This window comes from Prionailurus bengalensis, chromosome C1 (genome assembly GCF_016509475.1).
Source record: "Prionailurus bengalensis isolate Pbe53 chromosome C1, Fcat_Pben_1.1_paternal_pri, whole genome shotgun sequence".
NCBI lineage: Eukaryota > Metazoa > Chordata > Mammalia > Carnivora > Felidae > Prionailurus > Prionailurus bengalensis.
In genome coordinates this window covers 155,286,809-155,298,041 of record NC_057345.1, presented here as the reverse complement: position 1 = coordinate 155,298,041, position 11,233 = coordinate 155,286,809, and the positions used below count along the sequence as shown (strand labels likewise).

The 11,233-nt window shown below is 36.6% G+C and overlaps 1 protein-coding gene across 4 annotated transcripts in view; it reads right to left on the bottom strand.

The window, feature by feature from the left end:
* Window positions 1-1,024: 1,024 nt before the first annotated feature.
* Window positions 1,025-11,233, bottom strand: part of LOC122481402 (sodium channel protein type 2 subunit alpha) — a 139,305-nt gene continuing 129,096 nt past the window's right edge. For all 4 annotated transcript variants that reach the window (XM_043576932.1, XM_043576931.1, XM_043576934.1 and 1 more), the window contains exons 24-27: window positions 10,634-10,771; window positions 10,162-10,266; window positions 6,335-6,605; window positions 1,025-4,737 (exon numbers count right to left, since the gene is read on the bottom strand). In XM_043576932.1, the coding sequence (XP_043432867.1) occupies window positions 3,542-4,737; window positions 6,335-6,605; window positions 10,162-10,266; window positions 10,634-10,771 (1,710 nt within the window). In that variant the 3' untranslated portion in view covers window positions 1,025-3,541. The remainder of the gene's footprint in view (window positions 4,738-6,334; window positions 6,606-10,161; window positions 10,267-10,633; window positions 10,772-11,233) is intronic.

The following is an 11,233-nucleotide window of genomic DNA, read 5'->3' as shown; positions in this document are numbered from 1 at the left end:
AGGATTCCCTTTCACTAACTACAGTCTTAGAAGAGAACCCTTGAAATAAATGGGTCAATGTCTATTTTTTGTACTAAAAGATGAATCCCAAAGCCTCCATATTGGAAGCCTTACTTTATACATGATGAATTATGTAATGAAATTCTGAAACAGGAAATGTTCATTTTCTGTAGAATATTTTTTCCTATTGGGCAAAGAGACACTGACTCATTGGCTTTTAACTCTTAGCATGAATCAGCATCAATGGCAAGCCTTAAAAATATTAGATGCTTAAGTCTCATCCCCAGAGATAGGAGTTCAATTGGTCTGGTCTTGGTCCATCCATTGACAGTTTTAAAAAAGTGTCTCAGGTAATTCTAATATGCAATAAGAATTGGGAAACATTTCTCAAAGTGCTCATAATTAGTAGAAAAACCAAATCTGTGTCATTTGGGAATTTAGTTACTATATTATGAAGAGTTGAGATCTAAGCTCACTTAGAAGTTTTGTCAAGGGAATTGTAGAAACGAACATGATGATAGTCTATGGATTTTTTATAGTGACAGCAAATTATTAGGGGTTTAAGCGCACAGAGCCATTGTCTACAGAATGTAATTAACAAGAGATTGGGTGAACAGAAAAGAAACAAGAAAAATATCCTGAATGAAAAACACCAAGAACCCAAGGAAGGATGAAAAAGCATATAGAAAACTAGATCAAGAATACAAAGGGAAGAGGGGCGCCTGGGTGGCGCAGTCGGTTGGGCGTCCGACTTCAGCCAGGTCACGATCTCGCGGTCTGTGAGTTCAATCCCCGCATCAGGCTCTGGGCTGATGGCTCGGAGCCTGGAGCCTGTTTCCGATTCTGTGTCTCCCTCTCTCTCTGACCCTCCCCCGTTCATGCTCTGTCTCTCTCTGTCCCAAAAATAAATAAAAACGTTGAAAAAAAAATTAAAAAAAAAAAAAGAATACAAAGGGAAGAAACGAGTGAAAAGAGGAACAAAACAGTAGGTAGACGGGAAGGAGAAAGGATGCACAATTTAAAATGTTAGTCAATTTTTTTATTAATTTTTGTTAACTTTCCAGTACTCTACCCAATACCATATCTAGATTTTGGCCAATATTAAAACTAGATATCCAATACACTCTTCTTAATTGATTTCCATTCCATGAAAAAATTTAAAGATGAATTATTATATTTAATGTGTATTCTTTACATTTATATTTTTTTCTGATAGATCATTTTTACATAATAGAAATTTAGCTTTAAATGGCATTTCAAAGATAGAAACAAAGACAGAACAATTAAATACAAAACAAAAGCAAAACCTTTATTCTTCTGGCTTGATTGTAATGTGGTTTACCGTTCTTTATGGTAGTAGCATTTTCCTGCATGCATATCACCAACACACTACAAGTCAATAGCTTTAGTATAAAGAATCTACACTTAATGTTGCCTGTGAAAGAAAAACAAAATGTTTTGCCGCAGCTGGTAATATAATTTCACTACCTGGCTTTGTGAGGAAAAAGAAACAAACAACAACTTGGGACCCATATCATATCTGATACAGTTCTAATGCCATACGGGCCAATAAGAGTAAAATCTATCTGGGTAAACAAACACTGGAAAAGACATTATTTTCTGAATAAAAAGACTAGGTGGAAATATCTGATTCAAGCAATGCCAAGAATATCAACTGATCTTTCCTTAAGCCTCTTTCGATGATAAGGCATTACTATTTGAAAGCAAATAAACGCTGGACTCAGTCTGAGATGTGTTTCACGTCGAAATGTGTGCAAAGTTTACAGTACTAATAAAAAAGCAGAAACCTACACTGCATCTTAGTCTTTGTGTCTTAGTTTGTGAAGTGCTGTAATTTAAAAGTGCTAAGAACAGAAACTAACAATAGTGACTGTGACATCAACCTGAAGATACTTTTAATTTCTCATTTTATGTACAAAAGGCTGAAAAATAAAATAAAATGAACTTTTTACAGTATTTATATTTTCTTAGAAAACTCTAACCATACAGGTTCAACAGATTGAAGCAGCTTGCAATACGTTCGTACGGTCGGGCTTTTTTAAAATTTTTTTTAATTTTTTTTTTTTACCACAGAGTGTTCAATTAAGATCGGAAGAATAAAAAGCAAGAAGCTCTTCCTTGTTTGCTGCAACCTATTGCTTAATGACACGAGAATGAGGTCTTGGTCGAACAATTTGCTTCACTTTCCCACTGACGTATGGCTTCCCATATTAGACTTCTGAACAGTGGAAGGAGTAAGATACAGCAGCATAGGCAAGATAAACATGCAGCAGTGACGGCTTCAAACTATAATAGAACCAATTACATCATATTACCTGTTGAAAGCTTGCAAACTATACTTACTGTGGTACATATTTGATGCAATAAATACTGTGCTTAAGTCATCATTTGTGTTTGCTCAAACATGCACCACTGGGTAAAATTACTATTTACAAAGCAGACTTTTATTTTTTTTTAATTGACATATGCTATGTCAACCTTACCAAGAGCAGAAGATGGCTAAACAATACTGCAGGAAAAAGCAGAATCAACTTTATAAAGTGGTGGGGGATGCTTTTTGGTCAATTCAGGTTCTTAAAAGGATTGATAGGATAGTTTTAGTTTATGCCAAAGGTCACTTATCAAAAATGTTATAGTCATGCTGCCGGGACTGTGAATGATCATGTGATGGGGGGGGTGTGTCTGTGTGTATACATATATATGTATATACACGCACATATACATATATACATATATACATGTACATATAATGGATTATGTAAAAATAAAACAATTCTTCAATGCTTGTGAATTCTATGGAACATTTACAGGCACATTAAAATTTTTCTGGATGAGATACCTTAAAAACATGAATAGCTATTTAAGCACCTCAAAAATCTAAAAACATCCTGAAACAAGAAGTAAACTCTTTCTTTTTGTGATGTGATTTTTTTTCACGTGTGAATGAGAAATGCAGCATGCCTTCAATTTAAAATATATCCAGTTGTACTAGAGAAACGTAGAATTCCCTACCTTTAATCCCTCTCCCCAAACATAAACCCATTTACAAAAATAGTCACATATAATAGTAAACAACCTGTGAATTAAAAAAAAAAAAACAACAGGTGATAAGTTCACAGCATACATTTTGTAAAAATATGGCAGGTGTGGCAGTTAAATCATAAACAGTGGTGACAATTACTATCATCAAGTGTCACGTGTTGAATTTACATAAAAATTTAACTTCCCTCCCCCCTTTAAAGTGGTTCCTAGAGTCTGAGTAGCCATTACATCTCTGCTCATCAGCAGTGTCAGCTGGTTGTGAAAACAGAAACCTCCTGTCGATGCTGTTTTTCTGGTTTATTGAGTCCCAGTTTGCTGACCAGAGGTCTCTGTCTTGTTATAGGCACTGACCTTAAGTATACATTTGTAAAAACAGTCAGTTTGGCATAGACCTCCTGTGGGAGTCCTGTTGACACTAATCCATCACCATCACAGGCTGTAAACAATTGATCACAAAATGAAATATTCTTTGTTCCTTTTACTTTTTACTTTCCCTGATATCTTTCCCTTTGTCTTCCTTTTCTGATTTGTCTTTTTCAAATTTTTCTTTTTCCGGTTTGGTGACACTGTCATACGAGGGTGGAGAAGTGGTGGAGGGTGTCACGTCGGTTTTCTCTGGAGTCGAATTCTCATTTAGTTTATCAATGAGGATATCGTCTTTGATAGGTGTTCCCTCGCCTTCTTTGCCTTTGTCTTTCTTATAGATACACGAAACCTTTTTCACTTTTTGCTTCAAGAGGTAGCGTCTATAAGCCCTCTGGATAACAACAGCAGACACCTCCTCTTGCTTGCGTTTCAGAGTGGTCGTGATGGGTTCGTAGGAGACTTTGGAGGGGTTCGATGCCATGAACCGCTCCTCCATCTGTATTCGAAGGGCATCCATCTCTCCACTCTCACCCAAAACACGCTTTGTGAAGGCAAATAAAATGTCGAGGCAGTGGATCCGGTCGCCACTGACCATGGGCAGGTCCATGGCAATGAGCTGGACTTTGTTTGGTTTTGCTATGAGGAGAGGAGGATCTAGGGCAGCTGCAAAATCAGAGAGCTTGGAGAACTCTATAAACTGGGTGGCATCAGGATCGAACTTCTCCCAAACCTCATAGAACATCTCAAAGTCATCCTCACTCAGGGGCTCTGCACTTTCCTCAGTAGCGACACTGAAGTTCTCCAGGATGACAGCGATGTACATGTTCACCACAACTAGAAATGATATGATGATGTAACTGACAAAAAAGAAAATCCCCACAGATGGGTTCCCGCAGTCTCCCTTAACAGAGCTTCCAGGGTGATCTTTTTCAGGGTCACAATCTGGAGGTCCACTATTAAGAATGGGTGCTAGCAATCCATCCCAACCAGCAGAGGTGGTAATTTGGAACAGGCAGATCATGCTGTTGCCGAAGGTCTCAAAGTTGAACATGTCATCAATTCCAACTTCCCTCTTAACATACGCAAAGTTGGACATTCCAAAGATGGCGTAGATGAACATGACCAGGAAGAGCAGGAGGCCGATGTTAAACAAGGCGGGAAGGGACATCATCAGAGCAAAGAGCAGCGTGCGGATCCCCTTCGCCCCTTTGATCAGACGCAAGATTCGACCAATCCTGGCGAGACGGATCACTCGGAACAGGGTAGGGGACACGAAGTATTTTTCTATCAGCTCGGCCAGAAACATACCTGTGGAAAATCAAGAAACAATAACAAAAATAGTGTTATATTTAATAGCAGTGAATGAAAACTTACATGAATTGGATAATCACTAGTTTTACAAAATGTGGGCATGAGAATTAGATATATACATACACACGCACACACATATATAGACACATGCACATTCTGCATTTAGCAAAATGAAACTGGTAAGTTTGGTGTTATAACATTAATCCCTCTGAAGGCACTCATACAAGGTATTGATTCTGAAGGTATCAATGGTCATTTTTCCTAGTTCAAGAGAAGCATCTATCAAAAGAAAGATTCAACCACTGAAGACCTAAAGATGTTACAGAGCATATGGCAACCAAACAAAGAAGTGGATTTATAGTTCTAAAACTCTAGTTCTGGTATTGGCATAAGAACTAATGGACAAGTCTTGTGATTTTGGATCAGGAATGAGAGATCTTATCCTGAGATGGCTGTGATCCATTTTATTTGGAAGGTGGCAGAATGATGGACAGGAGAGAATCCAGACTTTGCAGCAGACATACTTGGCACTGAATCCTCTCTCTCTCTCTGTCTCTGTCTCTCTCTCTTTTTTTACGCATGACTAGATGGTGATAGTTTCTATCTACTTTTGTTGTTGTTAAACTTATCACTTACTGGGGCTCTTCTTTGTTCTAGGCATGATACTAAATGCATCAATTTATATCATCTCATTTAATTCTCCCAATAACACTTGAAAAATTTTCTGGAAAGTCAGGGATTGGAGAGGTAACTTGTTGTAGGTCACAGAGCCAGTAATTAGTGGAAATAGGCGAGCTCCAGGCCAGGTCTGCATGATCCCTGAGTCTTGTCCCTTAATTGCTAAATGACCCCCTCATGGCACTGTTGTGATGATCACACAGGATGGAGAATTGTTTTGGTGTTCTAGTCTGTCAGAGAAAGCAGTGTAAATGGTGGAATACTAATTTTCCCCTCTATGTATGTTTTCTCTTCTCTAAGAGGCAGAACCTTGTCTGAAATCTCTTATATTTACTGCCAGCACCTCATTTAATGCCCTATACTTCACTACTCAATGTGTATTGATGACAATGAAGCTGTTTTGGATTTTTGAACAAAATGTCTACTTCTGGAAAAAGAATATTACAAAGCATAGAAAATATCTGAACCCAGAGGTAAGATGAAGCTTATATATGTGTGAATATATATAAACACACATACAAACTATTCCAATTATCAATATCCTATCTATGGACTATTTGACTACTTCTAATAATTTTTGTGTGTATGTGTGTGTGAATTATTGATTCAAAGCAATACTTGTCTATATCAACGGAGTGTGATTGAGTACAGGATTGTTATGCCAAATTCCTGTTATCATCTTGTGAAATGAGACAAGATGATAAATGAAAGCTGCAAAATATAAAATCTTTTTTTTTACATATCAGTTCATGCACAGCATGCAACAAGAGAAATGACAAACTGAAGAATGGACGTTAGACTTTTATTCAAGATTTTGGGGGGATAAATGAGAAAGATTAGTGAGAAACATTTTCAAAATTTTAAAACAAATGTTTACTACTAACTTCCTTAATTGAGTAAAAGTACCTCTTCTTACCTACGATAGAGAGAATGACCACCACAAAATCAAAAATATTCCATCCGATGGTGAAATAGTAGTAACGAAGAGAGATTAGTTTCAGCACACACTCTCCAGTGAACAAAACAATAAACACCAGATTAATCCAGTACAGAATGTTTGTCATCTCCTGACTCTGGTCATCAGTTTCCACCATCATGGTGACCATGTTGAGGCAGATGAGAATCATGATGCTGATATCAAAGACTTGTTTGGTTACAAAATCAAAGACCATTCCTTGGAATTTGTTCTGGAACAAAGAGTATGTAAAATTCACTTAGGAACATAAAAAAAAATCAAATTCAACATATCTGGTTTTAACATAGCAATATGAAAATGTAGCTTCTATAAAAACATATCATGCTTACTTAATACTTGGAAGAACATTTTGTATACTGCAATATACAACTTTTTCCAAATATATTCGTTTTACTTATACTGCTCATGATACCAGATTTTGTAAACTGACTTTAAGTTAAGAACCACTTACTGTGTTCTCAGTAACCATAACATCACCATGTATATGATGGATAGCCAGCCAATATTTGCCACTATAACAAATCTTTGTTATCCCATGTATTGGCACGGGGTATCAAAGTAAACTTTGAAGTACTAATAAACAGCTCTCCAGATTTTTCTCTCATGTTTATTTTTTTCTAGTTTCTGCTTTTATTGTCTTTCCCCAAAGCCAGAGTACCTTAAGGTTCAGCTGGGAAGATGTTTTAAAAAAATTATAGTTCAAGAAAAAGGACATATTTAGAACTCCTGGTGAGATGTAATTAAGTTCTGTATTTTATTTAAATGGTATTGTACCAAGATTAATTTCTTAGCTTTCATTACTGATCTATGGTTATGCCAGATTTTAAAATAAGGAAAAGCCGGGTGAAATTATATGGGGTAACTCTTCTGAAAGAATAAAATAATCTTTATAAAAGTTATAGTCCACAATCAGATGTTCAACCTTTGCCCTATTCAGTTTGGACCTTATTTCCAAGCACTGAATGGCTTTATGTCTTGTTTATGAAACTCACCTTACCAGTTCTACTTGTTTGGACCCTGTTTTATACCATTTTGCCTACTTCTGCTTGGTATTTCAAGATTTTTGGGGCTCAAGCCTTGACCTAACTTCCACTAAGCTGTCCTGTACTTTCTTAACTAGAACCACGGATGATCTGTTACCTATACACTTCATAGCTTTCCCAGATTCTGACATGTCTATCCATCTGGATTCTCTGTACTAGTGTTCTCCCTCTCTGTTGAGAGACATCCATTACTCCCTATGCAAATTCTTGGACATCAACCTCCTGTTTGTAGTATTTTTCTCTTTTCTCTGAATAGGTATCTGGCTTACTGGACTGGACTTCTATTGCTTCAGGTGAGTCTGTCCTTCCAAAGCCTTCTTCAACTTAATAAATGTGTCTAATTCCAGTTCCAAACCTTCCTTCTTAGTTCTTATTTGCTGTAGCTTACCTTTCCAAGTCTGGTTATGTTTCTCTTATTTCTACCCTTCTGATATTTCCTATCCCTCTGAATAAAATTTGCAGATTCTACCGTATCATTTTATCTTATCTCCTTGTACTAAAAGAGACTTCCTTCACCCCTTCTCTGGTGACTTTGAATTCAGTTTTAAGTTTTAAGCACTCCGTGTCCTCAGAAAACTTTATGTTTACATTTGTCATAAAATTGATGACACTGTATTGCATATGGTTTGCTCTTATTTATTTGTTTTAGTTATTTCTCCTAGTTGTCTGGAGGCTTTGGAGCAGTGTCATTTTTTCTCATAGACTTAACACCTACAGTGTAGGAGGTTCACAACTGCTTAAAATTAGAAGGTTTTATCAACAAAAAGCTTAGTTTTCCTGCCCATGTAGTTTTCCAATGGGTCACTTCAACGAATAAATGCAATCCTCAGTCCCTAATTGTGGTCTCCAACTTAAATCCCAGGATGTAGTGTATGCTGCGGGAAGCTATGTAACCCTGGCAGCTTTGTTTGCCAAAGATTTACGTTCTCTCACTTCATCTTGGCCCTTGACGATGACTAGGAATCCTTTCTCCCTCACTTGCTCCAGGATAGTTCCAAACTTCTCAGAAATATCCTATTATTTTGGTCTCTATTCTTTTTTGGGAGCATCAAAATCAGTGTCAAGAAACTCTTCTACTTCCTTTTGCATTTCATATTATCTTGACTTTTCACATATATCTTTTTATATATGATTCCATATTTGCTAGAGGACTCATCCCTCTAAAATATGTGACTTTATTCTATATTCCCTCTCTTCACACTCTTCTTCTCCAGAACTCCTGCTTTGTTTCAAAAACCTACCTCTCAGTCTTAAGAAACATTATTTTGCTACTTCTAAATACTCATTCTTATTCCTGTCTTTTTTTGACTGCCAGATTCTGCAAGCTAGCATCTCTGATTTTTTTTTTCTCCATGCATGTCCCTTCTTCATACCTTGCATGACGCTAGTCATTCAGTGTGTATGGTAGAAACTCATAAGTTCTCTTTGTTGGGTTCTTCTTTGCTTCCCATATTCAATTAATAGACAAACTTTGTAATTGTACTCTAGTGACAGCTCACAAATCCATCCACTTTAATTCATCTCCACATGACTCTGGTTCAGGCTACCTATCATCGCTACCTATCATACCCTATCATCATCTATCTGTCAGCTCCAAAACAAATCTAATAAGCATACACATTGCCCCTGCCAATACTGGTTGAGTTATCTTCACAAAACTGAAAATGACCAGGTCCCCTTCAATCTCTTCCAGTTGCTCTAAAGATAAAGGCAACTTTTTAAAAAAATTTTTTTTTCAACGTTTATTTATTTTTGGGGGGACAGAGAGAGACAGAGCATGAACGGGGGAGGGGCAGAGAGAGAGGGAGACACAGAATCGGAAACAGGCTCCAGGCTCCGAGCCGTCAGCCCAGAGCCTGACGTGGGGCTCGAACTCACGGACCGCGAGATCGTGACCTGGCTGAAATCGGACGCTTAACCGACTGCGCCACCCAGGCGCCCCAAGGCAACTTTTGAACATAACATACAAAGCTCAGAAAAGTCTGTGTACCCTAACTTCTTTCTCAACACATTCCAATAAGCCCCCACTCTCTACATCCCAGCCTCACTGGCCTTCCTACTTCAAGGCCTTCACACATGCACTGCCCTTCTGTTAAAGGGCTCTTTTCTTCCAGACAGTAATTCCCTGTAGCAACCAAGCAGCTACTGGCATATAATATACAATTGGAAGAGCCATAAAAATTCAGAATGATGTCATCAGATTTAGAAGCAAGATGGTAGGGGAAATATGAAATATTTTTAAAACCAGGAAAAACAAAACTTGTGACTTGTTTCATAATGATTCCAATCAATCTGCAGAGTTGGACAGAAAATGTGGCAAATCTGAGATGTACCGATTATTCCAATTCATCCCCACCACGCTCTGTGAACTCTCAGTATTTCCACACAGTGTATATATGGATATGTTTTCTTCTCTACATTATTAGACACTCCTCAGTGACATCAATTCTATGTAATACTATTGGCATGTACGTCTGAAACTTTTTATTTACATATATTTTATATGTTTATATATAATACGTAATTTGTGCGTTATATTATATATAATATATATACACTTAGACTATTACACATATACTTAGGCTATTTAGGCTAGCTGCTAGTCACATTGCTAAGAGAAATTTTGTTTTGTAAATTCATAAAAGTACTAGTATCTAGCAATTTGGGCTGTGTACATTGTAAATAACATAGATCTTGCTGGGAATGAAAGTATGTTATTCTTACAGCAGGCCGAGGGATGGGTTTTTGTGGTTTCTTTGAACCCAGTTTTTTCATTGCATTGTAGTATTTCTTCTGCTCTTCTGTCATAAAAATGTCTTGACCTCCAAAGTAAAGAAATGAAAGCAAAACTTGTTACAATCATGTTCTTTGCTAGTTATAAAATCTACCTCAGAAATTGTGTGAAATCGCTTCCACTTGCTATTCTAATGTTGCCAATATCCGCATTTACAGAGATGCATATATTCAATCTTTAAAGTATTCTGTATTAATCAGTCATATTTCTATACTGAAAATATCAATACATGCTATCTGAATTAGCAATTACTTAAAAACTCACAATTGATTAAATATCTCAAGATAATTTCAGAATTTTATATTTCTTCTTTTTTGCTGATTACATTTTAGACCCTAAAAGAACTAGTGTGACAGGTTCAGTTCACATTTTAGAATAAAGAGGAAGTTTTAGTATACTTATCTTCTTTTTCTGTTGGTTGAAGTTATCTATGATGACACCAATGAAAAGATTCAGGGTAAAGAATGAACCAAAAATAATAAAGATGACAAAATAAAGGTACATGTACAGATTGTCTTCATACTTGGGTTGTAATTCTACCTACAAAATATTAAGGAAGGATAACTATTAGAACCACTACTTGTTTTATAAAAGGGACATCAGCAAATTTTCAATTCTCAAAGCATGTCTCAATTGCTGGGAATGAGAAAAAGGTCAAACATTAAAGAGATTTTAAGAAACACCAAATCTAACATGCTTATTGAAGAGTCCTACAAGACTGTTCACTGATTTGACAAAGTAAAACAACTCATAGAAAAGTCTAGATAATTAAAATTCATTTCACCCAGTAAGTTTCCAGATTATGAATGCACTTTCCCCAAAGCCCCCCAGTAGGGCATGCAGAGTGAGGATTTGCTCTTCTTGCAAAAGAGATGTTTGAGTCACACTATTTTGTGTTAAAACCTTTAAGATTTATTCTCTCTAATTCAGTTTTTTCATCTGTAAAATGGAAATAATAGAATCTTAACCTCACAGGGTAGTTGAAAATGTTAAATATATTAA